This window comes from Crocodylus siamensis, chromosome 5 (genome assembly GCF_052110815.1).
Source record: "Crocodylus siamensis isolate JL-2025a chromosome 5, ASM5211081v1, whole genome shotgun sequence".
NCBI lineage: Eukaryota > Metazoa > Chordata > Crocodylia > Crocodylidae > Crocodylus > Crocodylus siamensis.
In genome coordinates, this window is record NC_143399.1 from 44317370 (window position 1) to 44340559 (window position 23190).

At 44.4% G+C, this 23190-nt stretch overlaps 1 protein-coding gene across 2 annotated transcripts; it reads right to left on the reverse strand.

The window, feature by feature from the left end:
• Positions 1 to 1919: 1919 nt before the first annotated feature.
• LOC149863998 (flavin-containing monooxygenase 1-like) lies at positions 1920 to 23190 on the reverse strand. Of its 2 annotated transcripts, none has more exons than XM_090050140.1 (9): positions 23053 to 23190; positions 18330 to 18467; positions 13969 to 14157; positions 10853 to 11015; positions 8239 to 8381; positions 7283 to 7482; positions 6285 to 6640; positions 3985 to 4057; positions 1920 to 3329 (listed from the first exon to the last, which is right to left on the reverse strand). In XM_090050140.1, exons 2-9 carry the CDS (start codon positions 18459 to 18461, stop codon positions 2987 to 2989), a joined length of 1599 nt encoding a protein of 532 aa, XP_089906266.1. In that variant the 5' UTR covers positions 18462 to 18467; positions 23053 to 23190; the 3' UTR covers positions 1920 to 2986. The 2 variants fall into 2 exon arrangements, with proteins under 2 accessions (XP_089906266.1, XP_089906267.1); XM_090050141.1 differs by lacking the exon at positions 23053 to 23190 and adding an exon at positions 19527 to 19576.

The following is a 23190-nucleotide window of genomic DNA, read 5'->3' on the forward strand; positions in this document are numbered from 1 at the left end:
CAAAACTAAAGCCTACCAATGTCATCTGTAGAGGTAACACCATCTCCATGACATACTTGGGCTGCTGTTAGCCTTGTTACTCCTGCTGTTCCACTGGAGCTCACATTCCATTCGAGCAAGTGACTGGAGCACACCCCGGTAGCATAGTGATGAGCACCCTTCCGTGGGAGAACTATTCTCCATAGTTCATAACAATTCCAAGGATGTTTTACTACCTGCACAATACCTCCCAAAGTGTCATCTCCCAGGATATTACTATTTTACTATATTGCTCAATACATGTAGGCAACTTAAGAGATGCTTGTCCTGTTTGCAGTCTGATTTGGTGGCCTGTAGCAGATCCTCACCAGCACCCCCACCTTGCACTTCTGCAGTGAGAGCAATAATCCACAAGCATTCCAAAGTCTGTGCTTCCAGGCTGTAGTTAATAACTCCTAAATAGATTATTGTTAGCAGACATTGTGATGCCCTCCCCTCTCCTTTTTTTTTTTTTTACCTACTTTGTCCCTCCTAACTAGGTTGTAGACAATGATTTTAAAGTTCCATCCCATGAACTCCCATTAGGTTTCAGTGATGTGTCAGATTATTTCCTCATACAGGAGACTTTACAATTTATCTTGCTACCTTGGTTCCTAGAACCATATAGGCAATGGAAGAAGAATTCATTACATTTGAGTAATCTTGAATGCAAGTTGTACATTCCTTATGTAATTACTCCCCAAACATTCTGAACTTTTGTAGCTTATTAAACTCCCTTCCAACAGGGTTAGATAATCTGAAACCCAAACATTGACCATAGGGATGGAAACTATTCAAACCAGATAAGACCTTTTCATCACAGAAAACCGCCAATGTCCCATAAGGCCACTTTTCCCTCTTTACATATCTTCCCTAGCCAACAATTTCCTTCTAGTAGTTTCTGTTATCTATTCTGTGTGGGAAAGGATGGATCTCCAAGACCATCTGGACTTTCTTCTTCTTCAGTTCCTTTCTAGGTTCCCTGAGACTACTGAAAATTTCAATGTGACCTGAAGCAGATATCACCAGTGAAATCTTTTCTGCTGCTTCAGAATCTGACCCTGCAGTGATGTCCTTATTCTTTACCCCAGAATGACAACACACCAAGCAGTCTACACTTCCCACTCAATCACTACTCACACAGAGCACTCAGAATTCACAAGTCTGGAAACCCTTTTAAAGGCACTGGAAAAGATGCACCAAACCCACAATATTTTAATGGTAGAAAAGTTGGAATTATTTTTGTCAAAAAAAGTTTTTCTTTTGCATTTGGAAAGAGTTTCTCCCCAAAACGTTACGTTTCTTACTAGTAATTTCGTGTTTTGTTGAAAAAACTGATTTTTCTGTTTGCTTATCCTGTATTTAGTTTCTCAAAGTGAACCTTACTTTTCCATAGAAAAATTTATACAAATTCAGATTTTTTTTTGTAAGTGAGGTGAGAAGAAGTCAACTAACTCTTACTATTGAGTTACTTACCCCCAGTACAGATTCTACATGTACTCTCTCAAAAATCCCTTTTTATTCCCAATAGCACTTTTCAAAACAGTGGTTGCCTGTATTTGAATCTACTGAAGAATAAGTAAAGCTAATTGGAATGAAGCACATTACAGGTATGTTGAATATAACCAAAATAGCTTGAAGAAAGTAATGATTTCTAATACTTCAGCTGCATTTGTATTTCCAATGAAACAGTGAGGGAAGAGTAGTGCTGTTGTATGAATTGAGAACCAAGGTATTGAGAAACTAATGGCTAAACATAATTAACTTGACATGCCTAAGTGGCATATACATAGCCAGGTAACCGCAGTTTTGGACTCCTGCACACAGGTTGGGATTCAGATGCCCCTCTGGCCTCTCTCCACCCCTCTCTCTGGACCCATCAAATTATGAAAGCACAGTGATTTGTAATTCAAATTGACCATTTATGTATGTGACAATTGTTAGCATTAGTAGAGAGACTATTATATAGGATCACTTAGGCTGTGTCTATAGAAGTAGGTCCAATAGAATAGTGGCCTCAGTGAACAGTTTTTAAGGTCAGAAGAAGGGGACATTATGATCATCTTGCTTGACACAAGCCAGAGATTTCTATTCTGAGATTCTTGCATTAAACCCATAGTTTCTAACTGAGCTAAAGCAGGGGTGTCAACATCACTGTTCCCCAGGATGAATCTGGGCTGCAGGGCTCCTTGCAGACTAGATCTTGCATAAGATATAAGGAAGCAGTGGCAGTGGCAACTCTGGCTCCAACTTGGAGCACACAGTGGTAGGTAGGTTCAGCCGCTGCTATGTCTTCTGTGCCAGATCCAAAGATGCCACTGCTGTGAGCCCCATGATGTGGTGGCAGCTCCAGCTCCAGCTTGGGGCATGCATTATAGGCTGGTGGCCAGGGAGGTAGGGCCACAGCAGTGGTGAGAGGCAAAGTGGTTGGAGTGCAACCAGGGCTGTCAGCCCTTGCTTGTCCACCTGCCACTGATTGCTAAGTCCGCTGGAACCTGAGGCCCCAGATTCTGCAGCATGCCACTGTGCCCTGAACATGCCTCACCAACTTCCAGTGGCCTGCTGGTATTCTAGCAGACTGGCAACAGCAGATTTGTGTGCCATATCTGGCACATAGGCAATATGTTTGACATCCATGATCTAAAGCATTTTTTCTTGAAAGACACCCATTCCCAAGAAGGACTGACTGCCTACACAAGTATTTGCACAGTTTAACACCACACTTTTAGTTAAGTCTGTGCACCTTCCTCATGGAGAGAGGGTCTTAACATGTAGTTCAGCTGGAGGAGACATTTTACCATGACATTGATTAAACTTTGATTTTTAATCCTTTCCTTTAGAAGCCCTACTACTCTAAGGGTCTTTTCTGAGAGGTGTGTGTTTCCTGCCTCGCCATAGAGAGAAACCGCATTGATAGAAAAGATTTATGCACCAAGGAATGGATACAGGATTCAACATTATCCCAGGACTACTGGAAACCAAGAAAAATTGCAGCAAAGAGTGCAAAAAGCCCAAATATTTTAAGCAAATATGGGCAGAAGGTTGATGAATCTTCTATAACTCGTGTTCTTGTGGGCTTCAGTGTCCGGTCCCACTGGGTCAGGATGGCATTCCTGGCTCCTTCCCATTTCCCTGGTCCAGTCAGGCGATACTGATAGCTGGTGCATGGACCAAAGAAGATTTTCAGGGCCAGTTTTGGATCCGTAAAGAACAGGGCCAGCACTTTGGGTTTTGCACCAATGAAGGAGGCGATTGAATCAACATATTCCAGGCATTCTGTTTTCAGAACCTCATCAAAAGTGACACCGAACCTTAATAAATGAGGAAAGAAAGGGAGAGGATGTCACTTGGACAGATAAAACAGAGGTCGCTATAGAAGTTCAGCCCTGGCTTCCTGGTTTGCACAAGTATTGTTTTTAGACATGCTTAGATTTCTTTGACAAATACTGCCCAAACCCTGGATAATGACATACCGTATTTTTCGGACCATAAGACGCACTTTTTTCCCCCCAAAAGTGGGGGGAAAACGAGGGTGCGTCTTATGGTCCGAAGGTGTGTGTCCCGGGGAGACGGGGTGGAGCTTGCCCGCGGAGGCGGCGGAGCCCGAGCGGGACATCCGCCGCTTGTTTACACCGGAAGCCAGCGCCCATGCCGGTGGCTGGGAGCCGGCAATAAAAATGGCCGGCCACCGACACACATAGTCTCTCCTGCCATAAAAACTGGGTGCGTCTTATGGTCATGTGCGTCTTATGGTCCGAAAAATATGGTAGTTACCAGCTAAATTATGGTCTTCAGGTATACCTTAACTGTTGATTAATTAAATCAACATTGATCTTCACAGCACCTAAAAGTTGCCCTTATTATAAACATAGGGAGCAGCTATAGAACTGCTGTATGCTGTTTTCGTTGCAGTTCAAGAGTGTTCAGACCTGTCAAAGCTCTTTGCATTATGCAAACCTGGCTTACCAGTGAATCTTGTTCTGCTTCTTCTCATTGATCTCTTCCATCATGGTGCTCACTGGAGGCAACTGGCAGAGGCCTAGAAAACAGAAAAGGGTCTAATTCAGGGATTACTTACACAGAGTTGCACAAGTTTAACTTGTATCACGAATCATAGAAAAGTAGGGCTGAAAGGGATCTGAGGAGGTCCTCTAGTCCAAGCCCTTGCTCATGGCAGGATCAACTCTCTAAAATATCCTAGACAAGTTATTTGTCTAACCTATTCTCAAAAAGCTTTGTGAATAGCCCTCTTACACAAGTACCAGTCACAAGCCTTGAAACAATGTACTGTTGGGAAAACCACTGCCACACACCTGCACCTCTCAGGGGTTATACATTAAAAACTAACTAGCATACAACAAGCAAAGCAGGGGGAAGAGGGCACTGTCCCTGCAAGGTCTGAAAGTAATTTATTAAAATAAACTCAAGAGACTCAGGTAAGAGGACCATAACCCTGGCTACTGAGGCCTCCAATGCCTATGCTACTAAATGTAAATAAATATATATATCATCATGGCTGTAAGCCATGTTCTCTCTGAGGCTCTCAAACTGCCTTTCTCTATGAAGAATGGAAGATCAAAACTTCTGGATTCAGCTTAATCCTGTTTAACCCCACCGTGGGAATCCCGTGTAGTACAAGTTCTACCTGGTAATAATAAATGTTACCAGATTTTCCTATTCTAATAGACAAAATAGTTCCTCCTCAGAAGGTCAGGGTATAAGATGACAGCTTGCACTAAGCACTATCATAAGCTCTGCAAATACAAGGACCACTTAAAAGAGCATCTTGCTTCTGTGAAGTGGCAATACCTACTAAAGCTCTATGGTTAGGCATAGACTCAAATCACAGGGCCAGCTGCTTTTTTCTGCAGCATCCTCACAGTCCCTGGCTGATTTTTCACAGCTTCAGTATAGCTTCCTCCTTCCCTCCCTCCACCCACCATGCCTCTGATCGACTGGGGGGACTGGAAAACTCACTCCCTGCTGAGGGACAGAGACAGGGAAACATGTAATTAACACCAGCTTCTACTAAGCCAGTGTTAACTCCCTTTTCAGTTCAAGTAATTACCTCTTACTGTTCCACCTAATTACCCAATTAAAGCCCCAACCCTGGGAAACAGTTTACAATGCAAGTAATCACCTCCTAATTTTCACCTTCATTGCCTGCTTAAAGCCCTCCAGGAAAGAACAATTACTTTTCTCCTCCTCCCCTCCTTCCATTAAAGCAGCTGGCAGCTTGTCTGCAAAACCTCTTTCTTTTCTCCAAAGCCTTTGCCACTTTTTTTTTCAGAGCCCACTGCACCACCAGGGCTTCATTTTTCCATGGATGATGGCGATGTTCATGAGGAATGCCTGATTGAGCATTTCCCATAAAAACTGCGTAACCATGAATTAAATATATTCATGAGGCATATAGCAGGGAAGTCAAATGTTTTGTCCATGGGCTAGATCCAGCCTGTGGGGCTGTGTTGTGTGGCCTGTGGGGTCTGTAATGTGCTTGGGAATTCAAGGGCAGGCCTGCCACTAAAATCCAGGGCACATGGCCCTTTTGGCCATGCATGTCAGCAGTGTATCGTGAACATGTCAGTGCTGTGGAGTGAATGACAGCTATGTTAACCCCCACTGCCTACCCTTGCCCCACCATTGCTGCTTACCCTTCCAACACTGCTGTTCACTTCACCACTCATCCTGCTGCCACTGTTTGCCCTACCACCATGTCCAGACCCAGCCCACAAGGAGCCCTATAGTTCAGATTCATCCCAGGAGTCACTGTGAGTTTGACACGCTCCTGGGGTATACGATAAATGGGGTCACTGGCTTGTTCTCTATACACGACAATGAAGTGATGCCAACACTCCTTTCCTGGTTTCCTAGGTTTGTTTTTAAAACCTTGAGCCCTATTCTTCTTCCACTAAATACAAGTAACTTCAATGGGAGTTTGCCAACAGAAAAAAATAATTCTCTTGAAATAAAATCCCTGGGAATGTCTTCAGCAGGATTCTTGCATCTGTGCTCTGGTGTATTTTGATTGCTTTTGTTCAAAGGATTTCAATGCTTTGCAAAGCATCTGGTGGGAAAGGATGGCACAATCTAATACAGAAGGTCATTAATTTGTCAGCTTTGCTGTCCTCTACAAAATAAATCCATTTGGAAGCTGTCTCTTTCTGAGGAGGTATCTCCCATTCCTGTGCCTGATATGCACCTGTTTCTATTGTTTTCTCCATTTTATAAGGAGTACACATTACCAATGTTCTTGCTCCACCTACCTTTAAAGACACGTGTAACCCAGCGCCCTTGCAACTCTACAACAGGCATGACAGCACAAAATGGCTTAATAAGGCCAATGATAGCAAGAGTGGGCTTCTCAAGATGAGGGTTAAATATATATTTGTACAGAGATGCTTGGCGATTTTCGACTTTGAGGAGAGATTCCTCCAGGAAAGGGAAAGAGAATGTGTATCCTGTGGCAAAGACAACGATATCAATGGGCTCCTCTTCAGAGCTATTCTGGAATATGACTGAGTTTTCCTTAAACTCTTGCACTTTTGGTCTTATTGTGATCTTCCCTGTGATGATATGACTTGGAAGGTCATCATTCAGTACAGGTTCCCGCATCACTCTTCTGCAGAGAGACAAATGGAAGGACATTTAAAGGGCTGAGGGAGGCAAGACAACATAGAACACTACCACATGCTTCATCAGGGAACTAGAGAATGACCTCCAATGTAGAGGTCACAGTTATGGTAATATTCATCTAACTTAGGATGGTGAACACAATGTGCCATGTCTCAAAAATTCACGGTCTTCAGTCTAATTACAAGAACCCACTTTTGTAGCCTTTTTCTTTATATAGCTATTACAGTTGCCTGTCTGACCCACTAGCTGTTTCACCTGAGTTATAGTTATAGTTGCTTTTCAGAGTACCAGCCCACTTTAAACACCTATCTGCCCCTTGACAAGGTGCTACAGATATGAAATCCTAGTGGCCAGTCCTAACTCTTAGAAATGAGCTATTCAAAAGTTCTTCTCTGAATGATGCAGATGAAGAGGTTGTCTTTCTAAGTTGCACTATATGGATGTAACGAATAACACCCTTGCCTCTGCCCCTTTGGTATAGATTTGTACCTTCTCATTTTACAGACCCAGCAAATGGATCTCCACTCTTTGGGAAATACAATGTACAACATTGTAAAGGTGCTTTCTCTTTAATTCTCTAATGCATAAACCAATTTATCACAACATTAAACAGAAGCTCTAGGAGTACCTGTCCTCGGGAATCAAGCCATAGTTTGCATGGTCAAACCACTGACTCATCCTGTGTGCAATCATCCACCCCACAATGGGCCGTGGCAGGGAATTTCTGACCAAGGCCATGAAGCGCGTTAGGAATACCATGTCCCAGGGGTAGCCATTGTCAAAAACTCGACTCATGGCCCATGCACCTCTGCTAGTGCTGATCATCACCTAAAAGACAACAAAGCACTAAAGCTGTAGCAGATGAATTTATTTCCTTTCCTTCATAAAACTAATCCAAGACAAAAGGTTGTGCTCCCAACCATGTTAAAATGAACCCATGTCTTACAAGGTCTCTTATAAGTATGAGAGGAAGGTGCTGTTAGATAGTTGAAAGCCACTCACACATCCCTGTTCCATCAGTCGCTACTTCAGACCATAGTTCCATATGGGCACTAATGGATTATGTTACAGTACTGGGGGCCTTAGGGGCTGGTTTAACTTTTCAGAGCTTAATGACTCTCTTAATAAGGACTGTGGACCCAGAGATATCGTCCTGAAGCTGAGGAAATAAACAACAGATTAAGGGTCGCAGCTCACTTCATCTGACTGTTTTCTCTGTGCAATTCTGGCCTCTTAGGGCTTATTGACACAGATATGGTATTGAGTACTGGCACTGAAGGGCTTGTACGCATCCTGCCTGCTCTCTGTCTACCCCCACCTTCAGGCCTTGTTGCTGTCTGCCGGACCTTGCGTCCTTCATCACTGATATGCTAAGAGCTGCTTCACTGGTGTACATTCTAGTTTGAACCATGCCTTCAGGTTGGCATGGAGGATATGGCAGTGTGTGGCCCAAGCCCCTTGCTGCTGCGACTCACTGATATTATGGCACAGACATGTCCTTAGTTGTATCTGAAGTTAGCAGGAAACAGTTAACAAAACTACAACCCTCCCTCCTCTCCTCAAAAGCAGTTGGACAGACTCTACCTTTTCAGCCACGTGACTGGCCTCTACTGCGATATCGACTCCAGAATTTCCCATGCCAACCACAAGCACTCTCTTCCCCTGAAATATGTGTGGATGCTTGTAAAACCGGCTGTGAAAATATGAGCCTTTGAATGTCTTTATTCCTGGAAAAAAAGGGAGAAGATAACTTGTTCCCTGGAATTTAAGCATTTTCAGCTCCATTGTCTTTGGGTTATCTGGTAAATGGTCATAAAGAGCAATTTCAAGCACCTCTTGGAATCCATTCAGCTTAACGGGCTCCTTTACTGAAGAAGAACTTAAAAAAAAATCTAACCCAAATATGAAGGTTCTTTAATTTTTATTACATATTTTTTCTTGTTAAGGGGGGAATCATAGTACCAAACTGCTCCCCTTTCTGGAGAGGGTTGGAGGTTGAATTCTTCATTCTCAGTCAGTGAGGTGAAACATTTGCATTAAGGAGGTGCTGGACCCTTCAACTCATGCAGTTTCTGTGTCAAACAAAGCATGCCTTATGAGATAGAAAGCTACAACTGGAACAGAAGTTTGGGGCTTGGTACCAGATATTTTAGGATAAATTTCTGGCCTATACTATACAGATTGTCAAACTAGAGAATCATCATTTCCTGTCTGGTCCTACAATCTATGAAAAATGACTAAAAGGGTTTTCTGTCACTTCCCTACCAAGATCATCAACAGCAGAGCCAGGGAGCAGAAAGGAACCAGAAGGACCACTTCCTTCTTTTCTTATTGCAGAACATATGAAAGCTGTGGGACAACAGGGCAGGAGATACTAGGATCCATCACTTCTTGCTCTCTCCCCAGGTCCAGCAGAGGTGACAAATAAAGTAAGAAGGAATTGGTCCTGAAGGTAGTTAGGTGGTTCATGTCCAAGTCATCTGCATTAAACACGAGCCCTGATTGCTTTTTCCTTTACACCAATACAGCTACAACCTGGACAGCTGACACATGGAAGATATTGAATTTTAGCCGATTTTTAAAATGAAATCTTCATAATTTCACAAGTAGGAAGCAACTTTGACCACCTGAAACCTGAGGTACTGCTCCTGCCTTTGTTCAAGCTAATTTGCATCATCACAGAGCCTCACAGGAGAGCTGAGAGATTCCTTACCAGCTAAGAACTACCTGCCCGGAGGAGTTTTCCATTTATTGACTCCTCTGTGAAATCCTGTGAAATATGAACTTTCATTTCTATCCAGGAGAACTTTTACAATCTTTTTTCTGATGCCTGATGAAGGGTGCTTGTACCTGAAAGCTTGCAATTAAAGAATTTTTTTGCAAGAATCTTGTTGGTCTAATAATAGATATCACCTCTACCAGGAGCCCTGGTTACTTTTAAACACCTGGACGCATTCCAATGCTCTGTGCAATCAGTCTAGACCAGTGATTCCCAACCAGAATACTGTGGCACCCTGAGGTGCTGTCAGATCTTTTGAAGGACGCCGCAAGGTGTGAGGAGACAAGCAGATAAGCTCAGGCACAGGCTTATCCCTGCCTGGCTGATCCCCTGCACCCACTTCCTGGTCCATCTGCAAGGAGGTAAGCAATAAAGTTTTTAAAATTGTGTGCCACTCAATTCATGAAAGTTATGGAGGGGTACCTCTAGTTCAATGAGGAGGGCATTGAGCCCAAGGAGCAGTGCCTCAAGTCTAAAAAGTTTGAGAACTATTGCTCTAGACAACTGTATAGCTATTTTTATAAGGACCACTAGTCTGGTAACTGCATAGAATGAATGTACACCTTGCTGGGGTTGTTTGACCCCAGTACTCTTTCCTGCCATGGCAGGGGGTCGGACTAGATGATCTACTAAGGTCCCTTCTGACCCTAGAAACTATGAAACTATGAATGCAAAAAATATGAAATTCTATTCCATGGTGCATAATGATTAGGACAAGGAGCTCTGTCCCAGCTTCCCTGATATACTGCTATGAATGTCCTCTTCCCCCACCACAGAACTGAAGTCTATGGTTTGAAAAGTTGAGGTAATGTAACTTAAATCAGTTTTCTAAAACCATTTCTTGTAGCCCAAAGTGAACGTCAGTTAGTTCCTGCCGACATTCCAAAAAGATGAAAGGGTCTCCAGCTTCATGAGGAAAAAAACATAGAGGAAGAAGGAAACAGGAGAAGATTTTGTTCTTACAAAAGCAGATTTTGAGAAGCACTCAAGAGAATTACGGGGCACTGAAAAGTCAGCAAAGGAGATACGTTTCCCTAGCTGGAAGTATGGGCTGTACGCAAATACAGCCTTAAAGAAGTGAATGCAATTTAGCCAGAGGTAAATCTGGCCCATTTTTTATATTAGAGCTCCAACCGGTACCATGCTATGATCTTTAACTTATTCATACAAACACATTTTCTGAGAAATTTTCCTAACGAAAATCATATTGAGCCTTGGGTGGTTGCTGGTAAAATAGTCACACCTGTAAGAGGCACTGGGGAGAGCAAAACTTTCCCTTAATTAGGCAAGTTAGTTTGAGGAGGGCAGGAGAAACCAAGTATTTAGTATATAGGAATGGAATGTTTTAATTATGGACGTGTCAGTCTTTACGCCAGACACACAGTACTGCTAAAAAAGTAAATACAAGAGAGGCTGTACCAGGGAAGGTTTCTAGTGGCAGGAAAGGTTCTGAGAGGTATCCAGTGCAAACCATAACAGCATCAAAGACAGACGTCTCCTGCTTCCCGTTAGACTCTGTGATGATATTCCATTGGCCAGTGGTAGAGAAATCCAAGTGTTTCTTTATGCTGATGACTGCGGTCTGAAAGATCAAATCACAAGAAAATATATTTATTTATTTCTTGTCAGTCAACAGGTAATCTGAGCATAACAGGTAGAAGTAAACTATCCAGTCAAAGACAAGGTGGAAGACCATGTTCCAGATGCACGGGAGGACAGCCCTGACCTGGGCCTGGAGAGAGATTTAGAATACAGTCTCTATGGGGCAGGAACCATCTTTCAGTTCTGGTTGTATAGTACCTAGCACCTTCAGGGCCAAAGTTACAAAGGTGGGCTTTTCAGAAGTACTTAGATGACTTGCTCCAAGTGTCTGAGTGGTTTTGGAAATCTCACTAGGGACGTATTTATCAGTGCCAAACACCTTGAAAGATCTGGCCAGTGGTCCATCACTGGTTTTTAGGCACTACCACCACAGCGGGAAACAGTAAGATGAGTTACTGGAAGATTATGGTTTCTTATGTTCTTTCTCTATCTGTAGCCCAGCAGTTCTGTACCTACAACCAAACCACCTGAGTCTTTTGGGGACAGAATGCTTTTGGGAGGCAGATGCCACGCCTGAGATTTCAGTTCTAAATTACAGAAGATCGATGTTTTCAATCCATAAGCAAAAAGAGGTAGCTTAATGGGAAACTGTGGAACAAGACATCATCTGCTAAGTGGATTGTGTTAAGTATGGCTTAAAGAGGGGCTATAGTTTCTTATCTCATTACCTGGATTATCTTTTGTGACCCTCTGTGTTCCTACGGGCTTACTGCAAGCTTGATTTTCTCTCCTAGCACTACCTCCCTCCCTCCTCTATCTCTTTCTCTCTTCCCTCCCTTGTCTTTTGTATTCTAATTTCTTTCTTCTTTTTATTCTCTGCTTTCTGCACATACTTTCATAGCATCTGATGAGGTTAACTTCAGTTTATGAAAGCCTGTGCTCTCTAGCTGTATCTTATTTAGTTAGTCTGTAAAGGTATATAACTATCTTACCTTCACTTCATAAAACACCATGCTACTTTTTATATAGTTGATCCTAGTTGGGTCATCAGCAATTGATAAACCCAAGCTGTTTACTGCTGTCAGCACAAGCAGCGGTGTCTTCTCTAAAGAGTAACTCCTTTAGCTGGCAGCACTAATAGACTCTTAAGACCTTGTAACACATTGCACTTTGAGTTGGTCAAATATTGATTGGTGTTAATGCTAGCTGGAGCTTGAAGCAGTCGCACCTTAAGGCTAAAACCTTCTCTGATTGTGTCCTACCTGCACAGCTGTAGCTTGCCACTAGATGAGCAGGGACCTGACTAGGAGCCATAGCTGTAAGTAGCCACTGCTTGCCCTGGTGAGCCAGGACAGGCTGCTATCCCTGCTCTAGGTCAGGGTGTATGAGAGAGGGTTGGGAGGGTGGGACAGAAACATGAAGTTGGGAGGCAGAGAGTTAATGGGATGGGGGTGGATAATGAAATGGGAGGTAGAGAGGAATTGGGGGTGGGGGAAGGGTGGTGAAATTAAGGAAGTCAGTCACTGAAGGATAAAATAAAAAGAATTTAAAAAGAAATAAAGAGGAAGTAAATTAAAGAAGGTTTCATGTTTTAATAAATTGGGATTGGGGTGTGCGGGGTGCTGGTTGTGCTTCCTGGGGTGGCTGGGAAGTGGGACTGGTAAGGAAAGGCACTTTTGAGGCAGCTATTACCCCTGCCTGGGAAGGAAGCACCAGCCCATGAAGACCCTATCCAGTCCCAACCTTATTCCCCCCCCTACTCCTGCCCTTAGACTCCATTCCTGGACTCATCCATGTCCAGTGACCTGGCTAGCTGATATATGCTCTGCAGACTTTTTGCATGGGGTGCAGCCCTGGGGGTGGGGAGGTCATACCCCCAGAGGCAGGAGAGTGAGTTCGCTTGGTGCCAGGACTGCCCCCTGGGTAGTAGAGTTCAGGGGAAAGTTTGTCCACAAAGAATAGGAGGGTGAGGGAAGGGACACTGTATTTTGGGATACTGGAGGACTGCAACTTGGGCGGCTCATCTGTGAGGAGTGGCTACACATTAATGGAACATGAGCTGGGTAATATGGTTCAGAGATAAAACTACCCTGGAGTAGCATAATTTTAAGCCACTGGAAGTGGGCTTAAGTAGTTTCAGGTGTTACTGTGTGGACAATCCAGGGGTTAAGAGCTCCAAGAGCCACCTGAAATGAATGTTTAATGAGGCCCTCATTCTCCTCTGTGAAACAGATGCTATGTTCTGTAGTTCACTGTCAGGGGTCAGGGCAGCAAACTAGAAAAATTGCTGCTGCCTGACCCTAACTGACTTGGCCTGGTTGCTACTAGCCCAACTACTCCCAGATGGCCCTAGTTGCCTGCTGGGTGCAGCTTCCTGGTTTTGGGCAGCAGGTCCAGCACCCAGCAGGCTACTCAACAACAAACCAGTCTAGCCCCAGGCTTCTGACTCCCTGTTTCTAGTTTCCTTGGTCCTGCTTGTTTGTTTCTGGTTTCTTGTGACCAGGGTCCTATTACCTGGACTCACCCTGGCTCCTGCCTGCCTCTTCCAGGTTCAAGACTCCAGCCTGGCCCCTTGTGCTTCTTGATGGCCTTGCTGACTTTGTGACCCCTTGTATTTCCAGACTTGTTGTTTTCTGAAACCCAAATCCTGGCTCGTGGCTTATCTAGGTGATTGTCCAATCCCAGCCCCCTATACCTATAGCTGCCTGCTCAAGACCTCCTGGCTAGCAATGCCAGTCTGAATTCCGGTCCCCTGTTCCCAATTCTCCTTTCCCACCTCACTTCCCTTGGCTTCTGGTTTTACACAGGGTGACTGTGTATGTCCTGGTCCTTTATAGACCTTGGCCTCCTCATCTGCCTGCTCCTGATCCATTGATTCCTTGCTGTAGTCTGGATCATTTATTCCTTGACTTGCCTCTTCTTGATCCTCTGGGCTGTGGCCATTAGGATCAAAACCCAACTACCTATGTCCTGGTCATATCCCGGACACTCACCTTGAACTGGATGTGCTTTACAAGGTCAAAATGCTTTGCATACATCTTCAAATATTCAAAGATCTTGGCATTGTGCAGATAGTTTGGAAAATCCTCAGGATAAGGGAAATCTGAGAAGGCTGACATCTCTTTGCAGGCATTGCTGACCACAGATTTGTACAGACTTGGTTTTCCATCTTCAATGTGTTCCTGTCAACACAGGAAAGTGAAACCTATTCAAATGCATGCAGTGAGACAGACCATTTGGTTTCCATTCATCAAGGGACACAGGATGCTACTAGGGATTAGAGTTTGACCTTGAGAACTTCAGTCTCAAAAGGATTAAATAGATCTTTTTATCCAGAGTCATATAATAGAATAACAGAATAATAGAGAAATGGAAGTGACCTCAAGAGGTCATCTACTCTTTCCCCATGCCCTGAGGCAGGAACAAATGTACTTTAACCATTTCTGGCAGATTTTTGTCTAACCTGCCCCAAGTGATGAATACACCATAATATATCTGGGTATCAATCTATTTCAGTCCTAACTACCCTTATAGTTAGGATATAGATTTCATAGACATTAGGGCTGGAAGGGACCTCGGGAGATCATCGAGTCCAGCCCCCTGCCCAAAGGGCAGGAAGTCAGCTGGGGTCATAGGATCCCAGCAAGATAAACATCCAATTTACTCTTGAAGGTGTTCAATGTAGGTGCTTGAACCACCTCCACTGGCAGACTGTTCCAGACCTTGGGGGCTCGGACAGTAAAGAAATTCTTCCTTATGTCCAGCCTGAAATGGTCGCGGCAGAGTTTGTGACCATTCGACTTCGTCATCCCTTGGGGCGCTCTGGTGAACAAACGTTCCCCCAGATCCTGGTGGTCACCCCGATAAACTTATAGGTGGCCATCAGATCACCCCTGAGCCTACGCTTTTCCAGGCTAAAGAGTCCCATGGCTCTCAGCCTGTCATCGTAAGATCTGTTTTCCTGACCTCTGATCATGCGCGTGGCTCTCCTCTGGACTCTCTCAAGCTTCTCCACATCCTTTTTGAATTGTGGAGCCCAAAACTATGCTACTGTCTAACCTCATTTTACTTTGTTCCAATTTAAGCCCATAACTTTTTGTTTTACTCCCAAGCAATGTGAAGAATGGTGTGTAACCTTCTTTGCTTTAGTCTTTCACATTTTTAAAGACTAATTGCCATATCTCCTCTTAGTCTTTTGTTTTCTACACTAATCATATTTTTTTTCTAGACTGCTGATCATTTTAGTTGTTTTCCTTTAGACTATTACCAATTAGTTCATAATTTTCTTGAAAAACTGGTGCCCTGAGCTGGACACTGTACTCTGTCTGGACAGTGTAGAAAAGAGAGATTACTTCACATGCTAGATACTTGTATTTGTACATGCCAGTATGATGTTGCTGGATTTTTATTTTTTTTTTTGGTATAGCACCATGGCTAATCTCTGTACAAGTGATACAAACAAGCAAGAGAGCAGGGAGCTTAGTCTACCCAATTATGCACCTGCACAGAAGGCAGATTCCTTAAGAATTCAAGTATTTTGTCTGACATCCCAGGATGGATCAGCTGTCACAGAATCCCAGCTCAGACTTTTAGTGGCTTCTGCTCAGTTTGCTGGCAGACCGCCCCAGGAACAAGGGATCAGTGTTTCCAAGGTGTGGCTCTAGGATAGCCAGCTAGACCAGGCTCTCTGCCCTGGAGGGCTTGAACTTGAGGAAAATCCTAATGGGCATCAGCTTCACTGAGCTGCTGGGCATCAGGGAGCACATGTTAACTCCAGAAACACACATGAGTGTTTTCTATATGAGATTTTCTCAGCATTTCTTGTTTCTAAAAAATTAAGGAAAGTTTTAGTTTTAATCAGATTCAAGGGACTCATTAGTTCCTGTGTTTTTATTACACATATATTTCTTATCACTATGTTCATGTAGCCGAACACTGCTCCTTGCTTTTGGTCATGCTGGCTGCTGTTTCTTAGTACTCAGCTCTGATCACGTGTTACAAATTCCAATAATTTCCCAGGAAGATTGTCTAAGACTGAGGGCCATCTAGAGCAGCATTTCTCAACTTGTGGGTCTCAAGAGTATATGAACGGGTCATGAACAAACTTTAAAAATGGATTCTTGTTTAAAAGAGAAAAACGTGGGAAACCTTGGCTTTTCTCTCATAGGCTGGCAGAATTTTGCCGCTTGAAACTGCTTGGGACCCCCCCCATGCTTCCCACTCCTTCCTCCCCCCTACCTTGCCCCATGCACTGAGGGGCTGGGGGCAGAGAGGCAGTGAGTCAGGAGTGAGGGGCACTGGGTCGGGACTGGCCATTGATGTTTACAGATGGGTGCTGGTACCAAAAAGTTTGAGAACCACTGATCTAGAGGAACAAGCAAGAGATCAAAGGATCAGGTTTCCTAAATTCTTATCTTTGGCCTGACACTAATTTATCTGGAAATTTTAACTTCTCTTTACCTCAGTTTCACAACCTGTTAAATAAGATTAATAATTGTTTAACAAAAGGAGGCTTTTGAACATAAACTGGTTGTCAGTAGGGCAGGCTGAAGTTACAAGTGTCATTACAGAACAGGGGATGGATTAAGACCTAATATGTAGGTCTGTGCGAAGCAGCTAGTATTTGCTCTGGATTTGGCCGATTCAGGGGACAGTGATGGGATTTGGTGATTTGAATCACTGTCCTGAACCAGTTCAGCCGAATCACCCAGGCCCATCGCCTGCCCACTCTCCCAGCGCTGCAATGGCTGCCCCACCTGCCGCAGCTCCCAGCACTTGGAAAAAAAAAGCCCTGACTCACTGGGTGCTGCCAGGTGGGGGGGCAATCTCCACTGCCCCCACTGCACCATGCTGCATGAGGGGCTCTGCACGATCCTCCCCAACCTCCCCCACACTGTCCTAACCCCCCCCAGCTGCCCTGCCTGCCCCAGCTCTGGCCCTTTAAGAAAAAACAAAACAAAACAAGAAAACCCCCAGATTCACCGTTTCTGCCAGAGGAGGGGGGTGGTGATCCCCACTGCCCCCATACTGCCCCACACTAGGTGGGGGGCTGTGCACGAACCTCCCAAATCCCCAAGGCTGCTGCAGGAGCTGGTGAGTCTCTGGGCTTTCCTCCATTTTTTTTTTTTTTTATTAAAGGACCGGAGCCGTGATGGGCAGGGCAGCCATGGGGGGGGCGGGGAATGGGAGAATGAGGGGGCATCAGGGGGCTCATGCAGAGCCCCCCATGCAGCGTGGGACAGTGGAGGGCAGCATGGATCACCTCCCTCTCAGCAGCACTAGGTGAGCACCGGGGCTTTTCTTTAAAGCACCAGGAGCTGGGGTGGGGGTGGGGGTGGGGGTGGGGGGACAGCCGTGTGAGGGTGGGCGGGGGCTAGGGGAGCAAGCAGGGGATGGGGGCTGGCAGAGGTCCCCCCATGGTCCTCTCCCCCCGCCCCTGTCCCCTACTTACCAGCTCCAAGTCTGGCTGCAGCTCCCTGCTGCAGCCACTGGGGACTGTCCGAATCATCGAAGCTCTCCGAATTTTTTCCAATGATTTGGAGGGCTTTGAATTGATTCAGACCTTTTAACTGGTCCCCTGATTTGATTCAGATTTGGAGATTCAGCCACTGAATCGGCCAGAATCTCCTCCGAATCAGATCACCACCTGAAGCTTCACACAGCTCTATTTATATGCTTTATATAGTCTCCTACAACAGGTTTGGGAAAGTGTTCACATAAAAATAACATAGTAATCAAATAAATTAGTAATTCTATTCATAATTCAAACCTTCAGAATTGATTAGAACTTCTGTTTTATGGTTGAAGATGGAGTATGTCCAGGAATTGGTAAGCCAAGAGAGGTAGTTAGCCATGTTAGCCTGAAGTCAGGCAGGAGGCATGGTAGATGAGCACCAGTTTGAAAGCTGGATAGTGGGTGAGTGCCAGAATAGTTAATTTTTTTATGAGAATCTGTTATCAACCCACCTGGGGTAGAAAATCCCCAGCTGGAGAAGAGGAGCTGGAAGAGAGAAATGAGCTACAGGAGTGAAAGGCCAGAGTTCAACCTGTCCAGTGAACACCCCGCAAAACGCTGAGCACTGCTGAGCTCACCAAGGATATGAACTGCATTCAGAGGCTTGGCTGTGCTGAAGTGATGTTGTAGAACCCATAGTCCAGGAAATATGCAAGGCAAGGATCTTTGTGCAATTTAGATATAACCAAGTTTTGTTTCAAGCAGCTGAACTTGATTGACTTTGCTAACTTCTTGGATCTGAGCTGAAGAATAATAATTTCTGATTACCTGACAGAGTCCCATTGTTAGAGCTTTTCCTATGTAACCATCTACAATCCCAAGTGATGGCACCCTACTTACCGTGAACCTCCAAAGCCCCCCAAGGTCATCGCTTTTCTCAAAGCATGTGGGCTCAAGTCCTTGTTCTAGACAGGTCTTAATGGAGGCCAGTCCACTGACACCAGCTCCAACAATTGCCACTGTCTTTACCATGGTCTCCTGTATCAGAGAAGGGTAGAAATAACAGCAGAGTTAAGATGAGCAATGTGGTGCAGCATTTTACACTGCTTTTCTTTCTTATTGGCATACTGGTGCCTTCAGGAACCTAGGGTTCTGTGGCGCTCACATCCCTGCTCAACTGCTGCAGTCCCACTTGGGGCAACAAACACTAGTTTGGGAAGAACTGGCTTAGGTGGTGTCTGGTGGATAGAATTAGCTTGGAAGAGGGAGTGATGAGTTTCAGTCTTGGCTCCAGGGACTATTTCTCTATCTTATGAGCAATCAGTTCACTGGATGAACTGTACACCTGGCTCTGAACTCCACTTAAGGGGTCAGGCACATAAGTCCAACATTGGCTCCAGCCCAAAGTCTGACTTCTGGCACAACATTCAGCTGAGAATATCACTTGGGAATTTTTTTATTATGCCCCATACCTTGTGGGTGAACTCTGGTGCAGCTTAAACTTCCAGCCACTGGCACTCCTTATGCCTTTGCTGGATGAAAGTGCCTTCTGCTATCAGGTATCTTTTCCCTGTGCAGGTAATTACAGACTGCAGCCAAGTGGCCTAAGATTCTTTTTAAGAAACTATGTACATTGGAGCCTCTTGGTCTACAACAGGAAAGCTTGTTTAAGACACTTGAAATCAATTTTATAGCTCTTTTATGAAAACTTTTTCTTACATTTTTAAAGTATCTACCTCAAAACTCAAGCCCCACCAGTACCATTTGCAGAAGTGTTATTTCCCAGATAAGACAGATGAGCTGTAGCCAAAGATTTTAATCATATCAGTCCAACCTTATTTATCCCACTATTGCAAGGAGAAATCATACCCAGTTAGAGCAAGTAAAACAGAGTATGCATTTGTAGCTGAGGGATGAGGCTTCTGTAGGAGAACCATCCTCCACAGTTCCAAGGACATTTTGGTACCTGTGTGATACCTTACAGGGTGCCGTCTCCCAGGATATTATTGGTTTTTCAATCAAAATATGTATGTTATTAAAGAGATGGCTGTCCTGTTTGATTTGGCAGCCTGCAATAAATCCTCACAAAAGCCTCACCTTGCACTTGCTCGGTGAGAGAATGAATCCGTAACTGCTCCAGAGCCTGCAATTCCAATCCCTGGTTAATGAAATTGGTAGCAGGCAATGATGCACTGCCTCTGTTTCACATACTAGGTTACAGCCCATGATTTTAACATTCCCTCATGCGAATCTTCCCACCTGGTTTCAGTGTTATATCAAATTACTTCCTCATATTTCCAGTTCCTCTTGTTACCCAACTCCTAGCTCTGGCATATTAACAGTTGAAGAATTTCTCATCCCATTCCTAGTTCATTACACTCATGACATCTTTAAGTATAGGTTTCACAGCCAAATGTTCTTTCTATATTTACTTGCTGAAAACCTTGAGTTTTAGAGCTTGTTTATCTCCTTTCTAACCAGACTGTTCAGTCTCACACCCAGAACAATAGTTCATCTACTATAGGTGTAGTCCCAAAAGGCCTCGTCTTGTGTCACCTCTTTGCTAGCCAACAACTGAATTCCAATGTCTTCCATTGTCCGACTTCCCTTGTTTATGAGAAACAGTAATCCTCTAACAGAAGGGCAGGCAAAACATGGCTTGCAGGCCAGATGCCAACTGACTGTATCTGGCCCACAGGCAGGTGGTTGTGCACTAATGGGATCTAGCCCATAGGCAACTGGTGGCTCCAGCCACTGCATAGTTCTGGGCAGGTGGGGCTGTTTCCACCTCACTGGGTGGATGGGTGGGACTGTTTCTGTCCAGCACTAACATGGCAGCATCACCTGTGGACCCAGGCAGATGCCCTGATCCTCACCCAAAACCTGCCAGCTGCATCCACAGATGATGCTGGTGCCCACCTGGGGTAAGCTGAGGATGCAGCCAGCAGTTTCCGGGTGGGATGGGGATCAGGGAGGGCTACAGCTCTGGGTGGGGTGGTGATCAGGCATTGCTACAGATCCAGTTGGGTGGGGATTTGGGCATGCTGCAGCTTTGGGCAGGGTGGGGTCGTGGGTTGGGGGGGAGAGAAAGAGAGAGAGAGAGAGAAAGTTGTGGCCATCAAGAGGACACCAACAGTCATTAAGTGGTGCACAGCCAAAATAATAGCACACCCCTGCTCTAACACTACCTGGACTTTCATTTCCTTCTTTCCAAGGTCATTCCTGAAATTTTCAGTAGCCTCAGTGTCACTTGAAGCTGTTATCACCAACTGAATCTCACCACCTACATCAGAATCCAATCTGACTTTGCTGTTATGATTAGGGACCTACCAAAATTGTGATTTCAAGGAAATCACAAAATCCAGCATTGTCTACAAATCTGAAAAAAAAGAAAAGAAAACTTACTGAAAAAAAATTGCTACTGTTCAGAGATAGCCAGCAGTCCTCATGGAGTTGTGGCCCACCTGCATAGCCTGCTGGGGGGGAAGCAGGGCTACTGGCATGAAGGGGAGCCCAAGATGGCTGCTGCCCCAATCCCTTGCTGTTGATTGGCTGAGAGGCTGCCTGTTTTATGGCCCTGCCTGTCTCCACCAATTGGCAGTGAGGGGCAGGGTCACATGATGGACTGCCCTTGCAACCAACCAGTCAGCAGTGAGAGATGAGACCACTGGGGCCCCTGGGCCAATCAGAGGCATGTGGGGGCCCATCACGATTAGCCCACGAAAATGGAAGCCAGCCCTAGATTTCCCTGCAAAATTGGCCATCTGCTTCCTCGAGTTGGGTAGACTGCTAGTTATGATTTGTGTCTTCACACCAGCATGACAGCACAACATGCAATCTACAATAAGGAGTTCACTATTCAGGCTGAGCAAAACAGCACTGTTCCATTTTGATTTGAGTTTCGGGGTTTGGACAGAACAGCATTTTGTTTCGAATTTCATTTCAAGTCAAAAGAGCTGTTCCATTTCATTTTGTTGAAACAGTGAGGCTATTTTGACGCTGTCTCGATGTTTCACCTGACTATCACACTGCAGAAAGGAACTCAGCCCATCTGGGCTGACTTCCAATCCCCTGCTCGATCATAGCACTTGGGAGGGGTCCTGAGCCCAGGCACAGTTCCCTTCCCGCAGCCCGGAGGCAGGAGATGGGGAGAGGCAAGGCTGCGCTCCCAGCACAGCCCTGTCTCCCACCACTTCACTGCTGGCTTTGAAACATGAAACATTTCAAAACTTTTGAAATGTTTCAACTAGCCTCATTTTGTTTCGAGGCTGTTTTGAAGCCCTTCATTTCAATTTGAGTTCACTGTTTCGAGCTCGAAATGAGTCAAAACAATGTTGAATTGAAACAGCCGGTGAAATTTCACACTGCCCTATTCACTGTTCAAGTAGTTTATAAAACTAAACCCAGCTGGGTCAGGACCACAATTTCTTTAAACTTGGCAGTACAACCTCTCGCACAGAGCAATCAGAACTCACAGCCTGGAAGCCCTTTTAAAGGCACCTATAGAGATGTATGAAACTCATAGTTGTGTGTGGCAGAAAGGGTAAAATCTTTTTGTCAAATAGAATTTTTCTGTGAAAAATGGGCCTGAAAATATTTTTTCTCCAGAAAATAGAGTTTGTATTAATAGTATCATGTTTTGATAAAAAGCTGAATTTTTTGGCTTCCCATGTTTTCAGTTTTTCAAAGTGAACTGTATACAGGCAGTCCTCACACTTATGGTGGGTTACATTCCTGGAAAAGGCACTGTAAGTCGAAACAATGTAAGTAGAATCTGATTTTCCCATAGAAACAATGTTATAATAGGAGGTTACGTTCCTGACCAAGGGCCCGATGCCCAACTTTTTATAGAAATGACCATAAACACCATATTTAAATCAACTATTTAAGCAACTATAAATGATATACACTGTACAGTACAAAGCTTTCTAAAGTGTTCTGTATATAAATCGATTAAACAGGGCAATACAGTAACTAATCACATAACATTTTATTTAATCAGAAGGTGAAGGAACACCTTCATCAGGGTCATGGAATTCAGAAGGGCTTCTTTGGGGAGATTTTGGGGAGACTTAGGGCCATGTGATGGCTTTTTGAGAAACTGATCCAGGGATATTTGTTTTTCTGCCCTCTTTTTCGCATTGTAAATTTCCCTGCAGTGCTGTAAGTGTGAAGATCCAGTGCCGTAAGTAATAACATGGGTATAAATGGCACTCTCTCTTCTGCTTAGTTTCTTGCTTCACATTATAGAATCTGCACTCACTCCTCATAAAACATTTCCTATTCCACCTGCTCCTCTGTGCAGTAGCAGAACTTTTCTGAACTGTAATTACATATTTGTTTCATGCATTGGTATCTGTTCAATTCCAAAAGCTAGAATGAAACTCATTACAGCCATGTAGAAATTGAAAAAAGGTAGTGTAAAGAAAGTCATGGCTTTCAAAGTCTCAGTTCCATTTGGACTTGTAATGCAATAGCTGCTTAGTTACACATGAAAAAGACAAAAAAACACACACTACATGTACTAATTAATAAAGTATGCTAATGGACTGTGTCCTTACTGTGTGCCACAGCTTCACACGTGATGCTAAATACACAGGTTTATTTATTTCCTTTCCCTTACCTCCAAGCCTTGTGGATAGAATCAGCTGTGTCTTCAAAGTGTTTTCCACCAGCTTTGGAAAGATCCACTTGCTGTTATTCTATTTATAAAAAACTTGAGGGATATTTTGGCAGAGGCAAAGTGGTGTGGGAGGGAACA